General features: G+C 32.4%; 1 protein-coding gene across 1 annotated transcript in view; it reads left to right on the top strand.

Moving 5' to 3' along the window:
* The window catches only part of LOC131849189 (laminin subunit gamma-1), a 31,376-nt gene extending 21,892 nt beyond the window's left edge, over positions 1–9,484 (top strand). The window contains exons 14-29 of the mRNA XM_059199194.1: positions 175–372; positions 750–919; positions 1,190–1,314; positions 1,845–2,000; positions 2,585–2,705; positions 3,280–3,464; positions 3,897–4,014; positions 4,272–4,513; positions 4,754–4,958; positions 5,285–5,522; positions 5,767–5,969; positions 6,092–6,173; positions 6,658–6,746; positions 6,989–7,118; positions 7,628–7,721; positions 8,107–9,484. Coding sequence (XP_059055177.1) covers positions 175–372; positions 750–919; positions 1,190–1,314; positions 1,845–2,000; positions 2,585–2,705; positions 3,280–3,464; positions 3,897–4,014; positions 4,272–4,513; positions 4,754–4,958; positions 5,285–5,522; positions 5,767–5,969; positions 6,092–6,173; positions 6,658–6,746; positions 6,989–7,118; positions 7,628–7,721; positions 8,107–8,248 — 2,498 coding nt within the window. The 3' untranslated portion in view covers positions 8,249–9,484. The remainder of the gene's footprint in view (positions 1–174; positions 373–749; positions 920–1,189; positions 1,315–1,844; positions 2,001–2,584; positions 2,706–3,279; positions 3,465–3,896; positions 4,015–4,271; positions 4,514–4,753; positions 4,959–5,284; positions 5,523–5,766; positions 5,970–6,091; positions 6,174–6,657; positions 6,747–6,988; positions 7,119–7,627; positions 7,722–8,106) is intronic.
* Positions 9,485–18,888: the final 9,404 nt, after the last annotated feature.

Here is an 18,888-nt window from a genome sequence, read left to right as displayed (position 1 = left end):
TACACAGATAACACCCACTCCGATACAAAAAATCGTACTCATAAATAAAATTTGTATCGTACGAGGAATCGAACCAGCGACCATCGGACTCAAGCGATATACTAAACCGCTAAACCACCGAGCCGCCAAACATTTATAATGTTTATGTGTTTACAATGTTTTAATGAACTACAGGGCCGAGGTGTGAGGTTTGTGCTGACGGTCACTTCGGCGATCCTACCGGTCAGTTCGGTGCACCACAAGAATGCGGGGAATGTCAATGTAACGGCAATGTGGACCCCAATGCAGTCGGCAACTGCAATAGAACAACGGGAGAATGTCTCAAATGTATTTACAATACTGCTGGAGCGCACTGTGATAAGTGCTTGAGTGGTAAGTTTTCTGACCAACTAGAAAATAAATACTAATCCACATAATCAGTAATAAGTATAGATTACTTGCTATAATTATGACGTAATAGCTATTTATTGCGTGTGTCAGAATAGTAAATTTTAATAGAGTGTTGATATCCTTTTCACTACTAGAATCCCGTATTGGCTCAATTAAATTCACTTCATATTTTAAACATTAAGTATTATTGAAAAAATATATTGTGCTAAATTTAGTTAACAGAACATTGTGGTGGTGCTACATTTGTCATATGGTCATCTAAAATTCAGCTTATTATGTTTACACAAAATAGATATTCCGTTAAGTGCTTTGATTATATAAAATAGAATAATTATTACTTTATCGTATTTATATTATAGGTTATTTCGGAGATGCCCTCGACCCGGAAGAGAAGGGTGATTGTAAGCCATGTCAATGCCATGAAGCGGGCACATTGGAAAGTCCTGAAGGCCCGCCGTTGTGCGACGGCTTGACTGGTTACTGCTCTTGCCGTCCACACGTCATAGGGAGAAATTGCGACAAATGTGAGGTGAGTAATTGAAACTCAACTAGTTACAGAATATAGGGCTAAGATTTATTCATTAACGCATGAACTAGATGGTCGCCAAAAATATAAAAGCAATAATAATGTCCTAAATAGATATATTGACAAAGTCTCCATAAACTTTTGTAATGTTAAGCAATAATGATCATTCAATTCTGTTTATTGGAGGTCGCGACCTCGAGGTCATTGAATGTCGTTGCTAGTATTTATAATTCTTCATCAAATTTTGAAATCTTTTATACGTACAATCAACAGGATGGATATTATAATATCAACTCGGGCGAGGGTTGCAAGCCATGTGAATGCAATCTGGACGGTTCGTACAACTCGACTTGTGATCCAATCACCGGCCAATGTTACTGCAAGCCCGGTGTCATTGAGTAAGTTCGTTTTACGATACTAATAGAATAAACAGGCCAGTTAACGACCCGCCTAATGGAATTTATGAATCGTTGGTTACAATGAAAAAAAGTTTACAAAATAAATCACAGTTCACACCGCAGCATGATCATAGACAGAAATTATTTCGTACCTACCTATTATTCTTATAACTCTTTACGTTAAGATTAATTTCATATTTCTACAACAGTTTCGAAATTTCCGAAAACAGTGGTAATTTGTTTAGTGGGCTATCATGAAATACGAAACTTGTGCATTTCGCATTTCACACCATCGATTAAAATACTTTCTATTAGGCGAAACACCAGCTTGCTCTGTATGTTATTGATATTTTTATGAATAAACGCTTACATAATTTTTCATATATAATTGTGAAGTAGCAGTTACTACGCCGAGTGGTACAGTAACGAATCACAACTTCCAAAAAGACAAATAGTACATAAGGTCATATTTTTATACGATTTTTTCTGTTATCTGAGTTAGACTGTTATATTGTTACCTGATTTCACAGTAAGCATTGCGATCGTTGTCGATCCTACCACTACGGATTCTCCACTGAAGGTTGCAAAAACTGCGACTGCGACAACTGGGGCTCCACGGACTACCAGTGCAACATGTCTGGCCAGTGCTCTTGCCAGGAAAATGTTGAAGGGCGCCGTTGTGATAGGTCTGTATAAAACACAATCATATTTAACAGTTTATGTGAGTTTATGGTACTCATTAATCAATTATATTATCATTATTTGATGCCTCTGTGGTCTACCGGTTTAGCACATCGCCTTACTAATGATACTAGACGATTCCTAGCCCGATAACATTTGTATTTATGAGTCTGATTGTTTGTATCGGTCTGGATTTTCTGTTTATATAACAAAATGTATTTATATCAGTCTACTATATAGTAAGCTTGGGGCGAGATGGCGCTGTCTGAATTGTCCTGAAAATACATAGCTAGACGATAATATGTCTCGTTATGGTCTACCTATAAAAGAAAACGAAACTAGATAATATTTTTCGCAATTTCTTAAGCGCATAAAAAATTATATATACCTTAATAATCGATTGGATTTGAAGTGTAACGGGTCTGATTTATTATTGGCATATTTTGTTTCATTAAAAAGTCGTTGTCTAGCCAATTTCTAGTGATCCATTTTAGCTATTAGTTAGCTAGCTATCCTATCCATGCTACGATTGACCCACAATTATATCTTATAATAATTTCATCTTATAATTGCAATTATTACGCGCCAGGTGCATGGAAAATAAACAGAGGCGAGCAGATGGACAAGGATGTGAAGATTGTCCTCCATGTTACAACTTAGTGTTGGATGCCGTCAATGATCATAGACGCGAGCTAAAGGATTTAGATGAAGTAAGTTTGTCGCTCATATAATCTGTCTATGGGTGTAATCGGGGACCCCACGAAGAAACGAATTCTAACAAGAATTTTACAGTCCAACTTAAAAAGTCTGCTATTTTATTCCTCTAATTAATTATTATATAAATGACACAAGATTTACCTCACAAAATAGAAACAAAAATCTGTACAGGACTGGGCAAACATACATAAATAAATGTTTGTAATGTGTGTTTATATGTTTAAGTTCTTGATGAATATCGTATAGTATTTTAGGAAAGTCTTGATAGAATATTCCACAGTGTGAACGTTTAAGAGTGGATTTACCAATTAGCAAATATCACGACAAAACAAAAAAAAATCTATGTATTTAAGTCAGTCGTCTAGTACCCATAAGGCAAACTCTGGTTAGGTTGGGACTAGATGACGCTGTGTGAGTTGTTGAGATATTATTCTTTTTAAAGTTTCTCGGAAATATTTGATATTTTTATTTATATTTACGGGTCATACTAATTATTATTACTATATATACATTATCATAAAAGGAAAACTGTATGATAATATAATATGGCAATTATATTAAATACAGATATTAGCGAAAATATCCAAAGCGCCTACAGTAGTCGAAAATGCTGACTTTGACATCGAATTGAAACGCGTGAGGGCTGAGATAGAACAGCTGGTACAGGACGCTAAAGCAGAGGCTGGTGGCGGTGGGGGTACCAGTTTGACGGACCAACTCTCTGATCTCGCCAACCGACTTGCTGACGTCAGGTATACCATTTCTTTTAATTAGGTTCTTTTTTCATTTTTGCTGATTTCCACTACTCTACAGGCAGCTAGTATATGTATGCGTTTGAACATATTGTTTGAAATAGAGGGTGGGTAGTGGGCAGAGTGTGGGTAATATAAAATAAACTTGAAGTTTAATGTAGTAATAATGGAGAAGAGAGAAAATACGGGATACACGAACGTATTTACTACATGTAAGAGACATAGACATATTACTAAACCTATCTGCCAATGTAAGTTACATTGGCAGATAGGTTTAGTAATAGAGTGTGTACATATTATACTTTTTAACATTAGGACTATCAATTATAGAAACTTTAGTTTATTATGAATCAATCTAGAAAGATTGATACCTACGATTAAATCAACATATTAATTAGATGTTATTATATTTTTTTTAATATGTTAATTCAGGAACATGTTATTGAAGACTGAACATCAACGGTACGATGGCAGCGAAGCGGTCGAGAACAGCAAACCTAACTTACTAAAAGCTCAAGAAACTATTAAAGCAGCTCAAAAGGAAATTGAGGTAAAATCGGAAAAATCTTCAGTCATAGGTTCTATACAGATTAGAAATGATATATATTTTAATAATTTCTGATATAGTCCAATAGTGAAATTATTTTAAATTCTCGATTTGTCAATAATATTGTTAACAGTAACATATATTTTGTTAGACAGTATTAATGATGTAATTTGTTGTTGTAATAAAATGAAGATCTTCATTGTAAAGCGAGACAAAAATAATATAAGTAATATTAAACACCCGTATTTTTTCTTTTCCAGGACGCAATCCAATATTTAGCAGGTGAAGGCGCTGAAGCATTGAAGAAAGCTCGGGAGAGATCTGATCAGTTCGGTAAACAACATGGCGAAATGTCCAAATTGGCAAAAGAATCGCGTCTCCAAGTCGAGAAACTGGAGAACGAGGCAAAAAATATAAGGGAAATAGCAGAAAAAGCTTTTAATACATCATTATCTGCTAATAAGATTGCAAAAGATAGTATCAATAAGCAGGCTAATATCAGGTAATAATGTAAACGAAATACTGAAGTGGCTTAATAAAAAAAACTACTGCTTTTCTAGTTAAACTTTTATAGAAAAAAAACATTTTTGTAACCTTAACTGTTTATATTACTCCCCGACTTTGTTTGTCGAATCCAACCATTGCAAAATTAAAACAATATAATCAAATATATTTGATGAAATAGTAAAAACCTCAGTCACAAGCGGCATCACATAATATATTTTTAAAAAAATCTTTCCAGTAACGAAATTCAAATGTTTCCAAACGAATTGAACGTAGCCTCCAGTAAATTGGGCACAATGAAGGACTTGGCTGACCAAGCCTTGAATAAATCTAAGTCCGTATACGACGAAGCTGTAAGCTTATTCACTAACGTCAATGTTACATTTTTATCCGACATCAATCTAAAGAAATTACGTCAAGAAGCTGTAGCGATGAACAAAACGGTAAGTAATGGGATGGACTAGTTCAGTTTTAAACTTATTTTTCAGCTTCTGCTTCAATTCATGACCAGGTTATTTTAGGAATTAATAAATTTTTATAAGCAAAATTTGAAATATTCATTATTTCATTTATTTATATATTTATTTTATTTTTAATATTTCTATTACCTACATAAAAATTGGAGATGGAATTTAATTTTGCAGAGTTTGTTATTTGATTTTGAGAGCAAGATATGAGCTTGTAAAAAAATAATGCAACCTTATGAAATATTAGCGCTTCTAGTGTGCAATTTTACATATTATTTTATGTGTACGTATTATTTTCGTAGATTAATGATAGATTTTCGGACTACGAACAACTTGAGGACCAGAGTAAAAATACTCGCCAAAATTTGATCGAAGCTACCAGTAAGGGGAAGCAGCTTTTAGACGACGGTCATAAAAGTCAAGACGAGTTGAACGATCTTTTAGCGAAGCTGGATGAACTACGGGAAGAGGCTAGAGATAACGTCAACTCCACAAACACGACATTGAAAGACGCTAAAGAAATTTATAAAACCTTGAAGGGTATGTACTACGTTTAACAAGTTCATACGTTTGCGTTTATATATGTATCTGGCTTTGTAGGATATAAAATTTATAGCCCATCTGTGGGAAGATCTCACCCAGAGACCACATAAAACACAGTGATTGTCTTCGTTCTAAATAGTAAATACATCTAATATTACTAATATATTAAATTTCTTGTTTTATATACTATTTGAACTACCGCAAACCTTTTACTTATTATTACTTTACGAAATTGTTAAAGAATTCAGTGACCAAGTGAAAGACTCCCGCATGGAGGCGTCGCGGGCTGTTCAAGACATACCATCGATACAGGAGAAATTGGTCGCAGCAGAGGATAACATCAATATGATTACTGATGACCTCATTACGGCAAGCGACAAAGCTAGAGATGCCAGGGACTTAGCTCTTAAGGCCCAGAAGGAATACGCTGATAAGGCCTCTGAGGTAACATGCGCCCATAATGTATACCCGTCAAATTATTGTTTATCTAAACTTGTCTCATTCTTTGAAATTAAAGTATCTTTATAGTACACTTGTTGTATATATGTATTGTTGTTATATTTTAGGAGGCGCATAATGTTAAAAATAAAGCATCCAGAGCTAAAACGGAGGCAATTAAACTAAGGGATGAGGCAGATAAATTATCTAGTAAGTACTTTATGGTAACTACATAAAATTGGCGCAGGAGTTCAGTGTATGAACGCCGTGGCTGGAACGGCTAGGAATGAATATTGTAATATATTTTATTCATACTGCAATAAAATATATTACAATGTTCACGGGGAAACGATGTTTTCGTATGATAACTAGGAATAAGTCAGCCCACGTTCTAAAAAATGTTAGATTATGCGGTTTTTTGTGACGATATATGGACAATTTAATGTACAACAGTAATCATGACGGTAATGATTATACGAATAAATCATTACCGTCATTTTTTAGTTTTTAGTTCTACATCGTTTTTATCTGAACATCCCGTTTACATTAAATTTTCATTTTAATTTATTCTAGAATTTCAAACATATTAACACATCTTGAACAGACGAAAGAATTAGGATACACCAGTCTGGCAGGACTATTTACTTAATAGTATATAAATCAATAAAATTTATGTAACCGTCTCTATTTTAAGCTCGAGTGAAAGGCACAGAAACCCAAATTAAATCCCTGGAGCTACAGGCGAATGAGAGCATGCAGTTGACAGAAGACGCTAAGAAAAAGGTGAGTATTCATATTCTTATTAATTAAATCAATAATAACTTGGATTATTTTATAAAATTTATAATGCTACATGTATATTACTTGTGTGTCTATTACTTGTTACCTGTAAAGATTTGGCTAATTACATATTCTTTGTCAATTTTTTATGTAATTAGAATACAGCCGTCTTTTACATACATAAACAGATTTTTTTTATGTTTTTAGAATATTTTCTAATACAATTTTTTGTTTAAACTATATAGGTGGGACTGGCGAAAACTGATACTCGCGAGGCTGAGAGACAAGTCCTAAAGGGTCTCGAGGATTTGCAGGCTATAAAGAACGAATTGGCAAATCTTCTTGACTTGGATGATAATGCACTGGACAATCTCGGTAAGTAGCGTTTTTTCATTACTATATACTGTGTATGTAATAGTATATCTGAACAATACAATGATAATTATATACAATCCATTAATAATAATAATAACCTAGGACAATCCACACAGCGCCATCTAGTCTGAGCTGATGTTATAGGTACTAAACAACTTTTTAAAATGCATGCATAATATAATTTGTTTGTAAACACTCAGACCAATACAAACAGTCATACTCAGGAATACAAATGTTTGTAAGCTGAGGAATGGAACTTGAGACCATAGGAATTACTGTGGTGAATCGTTTTATTTTACTCGCTTGCGATACACCAGTGGAGGATGTCCTATCGTGGTGATGATCAGGAATGTATTATGATTGTTTCCAAGTTTCCAGGATGGCCTGGTGGCCAACAAATCGGAAAGTGGCGCAGTTGACATCACTCCGCGTCATTACAGAAATAAGAAATATCTTTCACGCTTTAATGTAATTACGATTTGTCAGATTGGTTTATTTCTCATTTACAGAGAAAAGCTTGGACGAGGTAGAAGAGAAATTGAAGGCGGAAAATCTGGCAGATAAGATTAAGTCCCTCGAACAGGCCAAGACTAACTATCGCGGGTGCGTAACATATTATTTTGTAAAAGATAATACTAACTCGATTCTGTCAGCCACACCAATGACTTGACGTCTCAAATACCTTGTAGTATAGGGGACTACAGAACTAACCGCCTTTGAGTATAAACACTTTTTAAAGAAAAACCACTTTTTAGAAACTAGTCTTCCTAATTTATTGTTCAGAAATTGCCATATTGTTTATGGCGTAGTAATAATATATATATCTTAAAAAGTGACATGGATTCCTATATAACACCATGGACATCGGAGAGTCCTTTTGGAGAATTAATTAATAATCAAGCATTTCTAAAAATAAAGTATTTTTTAAGTGCATACCGGGTGAAGGATAGTCAACTAGAATAATAATTCAAATATTTTATTTTATTAGATGGATGAAGCAGTACCAAGCCGAATGTGACCATCTGGAAAGCGAAGTCGACAACATAAAATTGATACTGTCCGAATTGCCAAACGGCTGTTTTAAAGGCATCACTTTGGAACCGACCGAAGGGCATAGTAGGAACATTTAGGATAGGTAGTTTAAGTTAATATTCGTAGTTTTAGCACACATTTCGAAAGTAATTTCGAAGGCATTCACCGCGCAATAAGCCGAAAATGACACTTCACGAACGTAGCGGACATTGTCATGCAATTAAATATGTTGTTCTTATCACCTGTTTTATTGTTTATCACATAAATACAAGTGGTAATACAATATATAAATGATAAAACCATAAATATGTTTCTTATGAGCTCGCTAATCGTCTTTCGAGCTTATAATGAACATACTCATGGTAAATATCACATTAAATATTAAGTTTATATATATATATTATATTATATATGCATTGAAGTAGTAATACTTGTTTTATCTGGATTGAACAATTGCAAAGGATGGATGAAAGGAGAATAATGAAAGAGAATGAGGCAGATTACATGGAAATGGTGCTAGGATACTGCATAGACGGACATATGAATATTGATGAAAGAATGTAGAGGATGCAAGAGAAACATGGCGTCTCTGCCTGTCTCATAGGAGACAGACGTGACGATATGTATGTTTGTATGAGAACTGTTGTTACCAGAGAAGTACCTTATCAAGTACAGGACAAGATTACTACCTATATGTTTAAAACGCGGGTTATTACTATGTCCGTTCTGGATATACGGGACCTGTCGTTAATGTGGCGAGTATAAAAAAATGCCATAAGCATTAAACAGGTTCCCATTTTATAATTCTAGTATAATAAGTGAATGTTTGGAAAGAGCCGGAATTAAGTGGAATTACATCAATAGACTTGTGGTATAAATGAGTTACAACCGTTATGAGGTGTATGGAAGATACAGATTACATACTTATTGTGTTTTAATTGTTATGACTAGTAGTAAGATCTTATTTCTATTGTTACTAACGGTAAACTCGTATATAACACGAAGTCGTCTGCTATAATATTTGGAAGAATTTTACAGCAGATTCAGCACTGTTTTCCGGTTATGATTGATTGATGGAGTACCTATCTATACTGAATCTAATTATTGTGACCAACACAGACGACATAAAAAATATCTTATAAGAGGCCCATAATTATAGCATCATATCACGTAGTACAATATATTGTAAATTGAATGATCAACTGCATAGTAATGCCACGTATTTTAGACACCATCTTTGTAAGGTGTGATTCGCTTAAAAGCATATGGCAGTAAAATTACAGAGTATTTAGGCAAATCCGTCCTCTGAAATGGCGACGCAATTGCACACTATGTGTCACTCACCACCACGTTGTTAGATCATTTGCTATTCAACTTAATAAAAAAAAATTGATTTAATATATTCTTCCGCATTCGAAATGTATTTTTAGCTAACCCACATTGACTATTCAACTAAAATATGTAATGATGGGTATAGAAATAACCAAGATAGGTACTTCTTCTTGTCAGGGATATAAGTAGAGACAAAACAGTGTCTTATTTTTCATATGTGTATCTGGAACGTGATAAGTAAATATTGCCGCGTTTTTAATGACATCGTCCGCACCTTCACGATTTGTTATTTATACCTTAATTGAAATGAAGATAATTTATTATATGTAATGAATGATGAATAATCTTTGGCCTTTATAAATTACACATGCATTTTCGTTTTAGTTTTTTAAGTTTGTAAATGCTATTTTAGTTTAGAAAACACCGCTATAAAATAAAAGTATATAGGTTAATTTTATTTTGATAAAATTGCACCGGATGTTTACTTTTTTGTGAATAAATTATAAGATTATTGGAAAAAATTTGGGATATCTAGTATTCATTATGAAATTGTTTTTTTACAATAATTTTTAATTTTTTTAATTATATGTGTTTGTAATATTCTTCTAGAGTTTTTTTATATAGGGGAAAGCGGGGGAATTGGAACCTTATAAGGAGAAACAAAAAAATGACGGAGTAGCTTACAAATTAGGTTACTAATTATTACTTTAACTAGTATTTTATTCATAAGAGGTTCATTATTGTTAACATAATTAAAAAAAATACACTTGGCTAGTTAAAATCAACCTTTTTATATATTGTACATCAGCTTTCATTAGCACGCATGTCCGACAATAAGATCCCAACAAAATTAAACTTATTTCAATTCACAGAACAGGAATTTATAGACAAAGCAAACCAAAGCTATAAAAAGTCAACAAAATTTATAACAAGAGAACTAAAACAGTTATTGAAGTAAAAATAAAAATTATTATAAAACTCTAAACTTACTTTGTTTCTTGACTTTTTTAATAACAATTACAATAAAATCTAAAATCTCGTCTCCGTCATGCGTCATGTCTCGTGAAAAACTTTTTAAAAAGTAATATACTCGTTGGTAACATAATCGCACCTATTTCTCCCGCCAAACAGCTTGTTTTGTAAGCTCAGTTTCAGTTAAAAGAAGACTGAATTTATAGGATATCATCTTAGTACTATAGCCATAACATCTTAGTCTTCTGGAATGGCAACGCATGAGTAGTATCACGGTCGGCATATGACAAAATAATGTCAGTATTTTTCTTTATGAAGGCGGATACCGTTTCTGGTCGCTAAAAAAATTAAAAAAAAATGAGCATGCATTTTCGCTAAGTGAAGTAAGTAAGGTACTAACTAACCATGTATTGACGATGCTGTCTTCCAATTTTCGCGCCATTTGTATGTTCCCTTTGAAAAATTTTCGCACCCAATATCGGTTAGCTTTCATTACCCTACTCTCCCCTACGTTGGTATATTTTTGTATATACTGGGTGACTTTGTTTACCGTACGGACAAAATATGGCGAAATAATTAGGTAGGTATTCATACACGAAGGCAATCCGAATTAAATTAAAGTCTTATTTTTTTATTAACTTGAGTAATAGATGGTATTATTACATTTTTCAATATTTATACAGTTCTTCTAATTAGGTTTCTAAAAATTTTATTTATAATATTTTTAGACAATTAACTAAAACGAACTTGATTTTTTTCTTATATATAGAATCGTCGCTTTACTCGAGAAAAAAAAATCACAGCAGGTATATGTATATGGAACTACCTAATCCGTGCTATATATTACGTGGAACATTGTACTATCTATTTCAGAGGAAATAGCAAAACGTTTAAAATTCCTTGCCACTATAACTTGATTAATGAATGTACTTCAGTTTATAGTAGAGTATATGCCCTAATTTTAAACGTTAATGTGTACGTCGTCAAAAGAAAGTCATCCAGTATATAGCTATGTTTCGAAGTCGAAATTTAAATATAGGTTATAAGTATATTAGCTATAAGTAAATTATATATATTGGAGTGGGCTGTAATTTATGTTATTTTCTCAAACGTGTAGGTTTATTTTAGTCCACTCTAATATACTGTTATTGTCTGGGTATAGTTCGACATGCTTTTCTGACCCTGTGACCGAAATTGAAACAAATGTTTCCAATTGTTATATTTTTTGAAATGTTATATTAATGTCTGTTGTTATGCGCAACGCAACCGTTTTTTTTTGTTGTATCGGAGGTAGACTTTAAAAGTCTTCTCCGTCTTCCTCAGTCTCATCTATTTCATTAGGCAGCTTGTTTTGTAAGCTGTGTGTGTTTTAGGTGAGATTAGGCAGTGTAATTTCAAGTTAAAAGGCATAACATCTTAATCCTTAGGAATAGTAATGCATTAGTTGCTGGTGTCTTAATATATAAGCGACGGTTATCTCTTACCATCAGGTGGACTTGCAACTAGTTTTCCATTACAAAAAAAAAAAACAATAGCGTTGGTGTCACCGATCAGACATTCAGGGCCAGATAAGTTTGTGGAACTGTATTTATGCAATTGAAGCGTTGTCACGTTTCCTACAGAGTAACATTTATTGTATACTCTGTTCAAAGAGATTTATAAAAAAAGGTAAATAAAGTACACAGTTCATAGTCTAAAAGTGGTATATTACTGAATATTTCAATTATTCTAACAAAATCAAGTTTTTTTTTTCACAAAATTGATTATAGGTATTTCATTAAAAATCCTATAATCAATATGACTGAGAAATTATTTTTGATTATTATGTTTTAAAAGTAAAAATTTAGAAAAATTAAAAATAAATAATAATGATATTTTTTTAATAATCCAGTCGTACATTATTTATCACTATATAAATATCCGTATTATTTGTTAATACTTATTTTTTTATATTATAATATTGCAACGAATCTATTGTAAATATTTTATTCAATATATTATATTTATGATATTTTTTTCTACATCCCTATTTGATCAATACAGTTTTTTCTACATTACATTCATTTATTTAGTTCTCAATCTGAATAGGTATTTAAAAATATATTCAAATGAATAGTTTTACAAAAAAATATATAAATAAAAAAAAATTGAGTGAGTGCTTATGATAAATTTGACATGACTTTGTTTACCTTTTTATTAACAGAGTATTTTTATAGTTGTCAGAGTATATTTATAATTATGATAACATAAAGCTAAGTTATTTTAAGACAAAGCCTGACCTAAAAATAAAATAGATTATGAAATACTTATCTATTTTTTGCCTACTAATGTTCTAAATTATTGAAATGGAAAATATCGCATTTTTCCGTATTTTATTATAACTGTACAACGAGAAATAGTGTACCAGTCTTTACATTCATTTTTCCTCCGTCAATCTTGCGTATGAATGTCTGTTTATTTTTAAAGTTATTTTACTTCCTAAATATAAATTGCTTATAGTTTTCTTTCAGGCTGTATACATATATGATCTCCTATAAGCCATACTATAATTGTAAAAGCTGCGTTTTACAACGATTTATATTTTATGTCAGGCTTTCATTACTATATATAAAAGTAGTACTAAGATACAGGACATATTAGTACCTAAATTATATATTAATATTGACAACTTAGCGTGCACATGATATGTCAAGCGCATGCTAAATTCTCTATTGAAATGTTTTTATTAATCTTAATTAAGTGATTAATCTTGATGAACTTATGTAACTTAGAAAACTAATTATTCTTGCCGTACTCAGAGAGGCTCCTTAAATTAACTCTAATGATTATTTGGTTAAGTATTATTAAAATTGTCAACAAACCGTTTCTCTAAGCGTTGAAATTTAAAGAAATATTTTAGCTAACGACAACTATAATCGAGCATAGAGCAGTGAAGATAGTATTTAAGCTATCTATTGCAATTGCCGCAGAGTATAGGACTTAAGACTTAGAATAGTAAGACATGATTAATTTGTAGGGAGTCAAAAGAGATGCTTGAGCGCTCCTCCCTGGTTTCGGACAGTAATACCCTCGAGGTTGTATGGCCATGGGTGGAGGTGGGTTATCTACTGCAAAACATATCATCATTTTGCAAGTAGTATAAATTTTCGGTACGAATTTTTAATTTAAACATTCTTGAAAACGAGATCAGTCATAAACAATAATGAATAAATTTAAGTTGCCAATTTTCTCCACTTGCAGTTTTTTTTATTAAATGTTCATCAAAATTTCAACAAAATTATTTTTAGTTGGTGTGCTTTACAAATTAAAATTTCGGAACAAATTAAACCAAGAAATTCCAAAATAATGAATTTTAAAATAACTTCAATTCATGCCAATATTTATCATGAGGCAAAAAAAGTAAGGGTTAGCCTCATTAAATTTAGTTGTCATGAACAATCATCTATTGACTAATTTTTTTACATCTGCACTAATCAATCAGTTGATTCAATGATCAATAAAATACTCTGAGTGCGGCTACTAGAGAGCTATATAAACTTAGAGAACCAATTATTCTTAAAGAACTTATTAATATTAGAAAACTAATTAAACTAAGAGAACCAATTATTCTTCGACAGATTCTAATTCATCTACTATTACTATATTCTATCTTAGATTACTCTTAATTAATTAATCTTAGATATATTTAAATATTATAATGTAAATGTAAGAAAAAATAGATTAGTCCTAATTTGTAAAATGCATCTAAAACATGGGGAAATTATTATCTTATATATCTATCATATGTTATATATTATACATTGAATAAACGTGTATATAATCAGAACATGGTATCGAGAGAATTAGCTTATAATAAAATATATCTAAATTACTATTTAAGGATGGTTACTAGGTATAGCTTTCTATAATCTAAAATAATCATTTGCTTCCTGACATTTATATTAATGATAGATTTATTAACATATATATACATATATTGGATTATAATAATGAGAACTAATAATACTTAACATAAATATAATTGAGACTAATAATAATAAGAGACAATGATATGTAATTAGATTCCATTGTATTGTATGCCTGATATGTTCTTCATATAATCTTAGTTTTTTACCGACCAAGTGTGTTTTTGAGTGAGCGTGTGTACCTTCAGTGTCACCTATTTCGTCAAGCAGTTTGGTAAGGGTTCTTCAATTGATCACGTGATACTTGGAGGGGCAGAAGGTCAGAATAATGACGAAATATTACAAGAGGAGCGGGAGGGGTGGGGGGGGGGGGGTAGTTGAATATCACGGGTATTTATTTTTACTTTATTTATAAACTGCTAGCGAGATTTTTCTACGTCGGTCTTTTTGGTTGGAATTAAGCGAACACATAAGGGCTTTGACAAATTGTATTGCCCTGAAAAAAGATCATCAGTAGCTTGTTGTTTTTTTCATTCAGTACTTATATTTCCATAATTAAGTTAGATTATATATAATTCAAGTAGTCTTAAACTGATAACTACTTGAAAGAGGCTAGAACCATCACGTGATCAATGGACGACTTCTTGTGTGTCTTGAAGCCAGTGTTCTTCATATATTTATATATAGGCAGTTACCACTTATTATCGTGTGGGTCATTATTTTTTTAACTATTGCTATTGCATAAAAAACTATTCTATTTATATAACGCTTCAGTGATTTGTACGTATACCTGGAATGTATTCTCCCAAAAATTATGCAATGCTGCATTGTTCTTAGTGTTTTACTCGGTGTCTATATAACATTAGTTGATTACACTTCCATAATATAAATGTGTTGTTAAATGGCGTCAAACTTATACATTTGCGCCGAATTTAATAACTTACTGTGTGTACTTAAAAGTACAGATTGCATTTATAATCTGCATTTTGTGTACTTAGTGATTATCGTATAATAATGACTTAAAATAAGTATATTTTTACATGCTTGAAAGTTAATTGCATTATGAAAAGTAAAGTAATATGTTATAGGTACTGTTTCAGGAAGATGAAACTGTAAAAAATGTAACTGATAATAACGATGTTATCATGCTTCTAGAGTCTACTCTCACTATATACTAACTCTTATTGATAACAATCACATCATTATAATATCTAATGTGAAGTCGAAGAATACTTTTGGTAATTGACACTTTATTTTCGGCACTTTCATTTTCTGTCAATAATTGTAATTCGCATTGACGTACGTACCAAAGTGATATAATTGTGTAAGGAAAAAAATGCAATTAATTTATAAGTAAGTAAGAATGTTGCATTTGTAGCAACCTTTAATAATATTAATTGACACTGTCCTATGTCCAATGAGTTGTTTTTGCACTATTTCTATTTTAAATTATGTTCCTAATCATTCATGTTCCTATCATCTCTGTACCACACAGATTATGCGGTTTTCAGGACGAGGAAAAGCCTGCTTTACACCAATTGTAATAAAATTTGTTTTGTGTAATCCGCTCAGTTGGCAATATGGTAAAGTTTTATCGGTAGGTCTGTTATGATTGGAGCGAAGCAGAGCTTTTATGAGTTAGGCGTGTGTTACATCAACACCAAACTTATTGCATTGCTCCAAGAGCGTATATTAAGGCACTAACGGGTATAGTTTCATTGACGCAGTTATATGGTGCGATGATAAGGGTAGTTATTGTGATCGGTGTGGAATCCACGATAAACTTTCATTTCTGGTGCTTCGATGAGCTTTTATTGTTTGTTAAGCCATAGAGGGCAAATAATTCATGCAATCATAATTGCGGGTATAAGTAATGATAAAAAATCAGTAAATATTGCTTAAAACTAGTTTTAACTACCTGTATCCCGCGAGACTGACTGTGTGGTATATAATCTATGTTACTCGTTGATGCACCTTGGGTGGCGTGAAAGAGTTAAAACTGATCAAGAATTTATTCAGAATATCAAAACATTACAAATAGTGAAATCATGTCTCTTTCTAATATTTTTATATATAGATGAGTCATAGACAATTCAATGGATAATGGACTGGCCGTGCCATAACATGACATGACAAAGATTTAATGAGTGTAAATATCTACTACTTAGCTATAGATTCTATAATATGAATAACTATCATGATTGCTAATCTAGTTGTAACAACAATGTACTACTCTATTGTATTACTCTTAATATACTATATACTCTTTTATACTATATAAATTGGTTAAAATCCATGAATAATCATTACTTCACCAAAGACAAGAGGAGTGTATAGTTTTTTATGTTTTTGTACGTTTCATAACGGGAACTTCATTTTGTGAATATAACTTACTTAAATGGTAGTTTATTTATTTCTAATTAAAATTAAAGACGAAAATTGTATTTTTCTTTTGTTTAATGAACATTTTCAATTTCCTAGTATTAAATGTCACTATGAAATAAAATTATAATCACGAAATGGTATTTTATTTAACGTAGATATAATTCTAATATATTTAAACGAGAATCATAAAACTAAGAACTATTGTAGTGTTAATTTTAATATAAATACAGATTTGTTATGATTAAATATTACACAATAGGGCAAGGAAGCTGACGATTAATCTCATCCTCCACTGTTATTCCGCCAGCATAAACCGTTAGCGAAGGCGAGGGCATCATACCATTAAAAAAAATGCTCTCCCTCTTGATACCATGTATTTCGCAATAGGTAGTTGATGATAAAATTAGCATAAAGACAGGTCACTTAGTGCATCCTGGCAAGTGGCAATTTACTACGTTGGTTTCCAGAGGAACTGCGTGGAGGTCAACCTGCCATGGTACATTGTTAGCAATGACCTTATTACTCCATATTATTAAAAACCCCCGCAACGAAGGCGGGTATCTCATGATTACTTGACGTCTGTAGTGTTCTTTAGGTAAGTTATATAGAATAATAATAATCTCAGGACAATTCACACAGCGTCATCTAGACCCAAGTTAAGCTAGCTAAAGCTTGTGTTATGGGTACTACATAACTGATACAGATACACAGATATTTTTTTTTGTAAATACATACATATTATACATAGAAAACACCCAGACCGATACAAACAATCATACTCATGAATACCAATGTTTGTGCCGTGCGGAGAATCGAACCCGCGACCATCGGACGTAAAGCGGTGTGCTACACCGCTAGACCACCGAGGTCGTCAAGAATACAATCGCGATTATAGCTTAGCATTAGGTGATTAGGTGACGGTCAGCGTGTTAGCTATTTCAAATGTATATAAAAAAAACAAATTATTTTATTACAATCGATAATGAAACTTAAGGTCTCACATAAGTAATATGTTACATTTTAAACATATGAGTGTAACATGATGTAACAGTTATGATGGTAGTTTCAGGAGTACTGTTAGAGAGAACGTTACAGGCAAGGCTAATGAAACATTTTAACAAGACGAGAAGCGGACGCTAGTAACGGAGAAATATAGACTGACCATTCATTTATGATCGTTAAATTCAAAATGTTTACCCGTCTGTGCAACAAACTGCTATACAAGGGCACCAATGGAAGATGGATGAGCCCGAAGTCAGGTCACTATGCCCATCATGGTGAAATAATTAGGAAATAATCAATAGTCCTGCGGGAACTACAAGAACGGTGGCCATACCACCTGATATGGTATATTCCTTGTAACTTGGTAATGGGCCCATAGACCCCGTTACTAATAATCCGCACCCAGATTGAATTCTTAAAATCATATAATTCATATGGTGTCTTACTGTGAAATCAAGACGAGTTACGGAGCGTATGTCCTCGTATCCCTCCGTATTTCTTTGGCTGCCTCGTAATAGACCAGGGATGAATGATATTTACAGTGAAATTAATAGACCACTATTACTTTTTCCTTGGTACTTAATTATAGCTACTAGATTGCCACAGCATTGCACATTACCATCCCGAATTATATGTTTACCTCCCATTTTTCTAATGGAATCATTTCGGCTAGTATTTTATAGCTGAATAAGTCATATACCTACTCGACATTCTTCGAAGAGAGCTACATAAATAAAAAGTTGTGTACCTATGTATTAAGTTTTTGCGAAAGATGTCCTTCAATTCTGTGCTTACGTCATAAAAACTGGATACCTTATTTATTGGCAATACTAATATTTTGGTTGTTGAATAGGCTTTTGCTAGAAATTTAATACTTCCTGAATAATTCATTTAAAATTCTGATTCGAACTGAAGTTCTTAAAAGATTATGAATAAACAGATATTTAAGCAGTTTTTAAGATGTAAGTATATATTTAGATGATAAACCATAAGCGTCGAGTTCATCTAGGGTTGCACCACGCGGGAAATCATGGTGTAGCGTGAGCGAGGCAATAACAATGTACCTTCAGTGAGCCGTGTGTACCGGCCCTAATGTTCGTTGCGCGTGTGTGCTCACGGTTCAGTCGAAACTTGTTATTGTA

This window comes from Achroia grisella, unplaced genomic scaffold, assembly GCF_030625045.1.
Source record: "Achroia grisella isolate CSIRO2021 unplaced genomic scaffold, CSIRO_AGI_Agris_v1 utg640, whole genome shotgun sequence".
Taxonomy (NCBI): Eukaryota; Metazoa; Arthropoda; class Insecta; order Lepidoptera; family Pyralidae; genus Achroia; species Achroia grisella.
The sequence above is the reverse complement of the archived record's forward strand: the minus strand, read 5'-3'. Positions and strand labels throughout refer to the sequence as shown.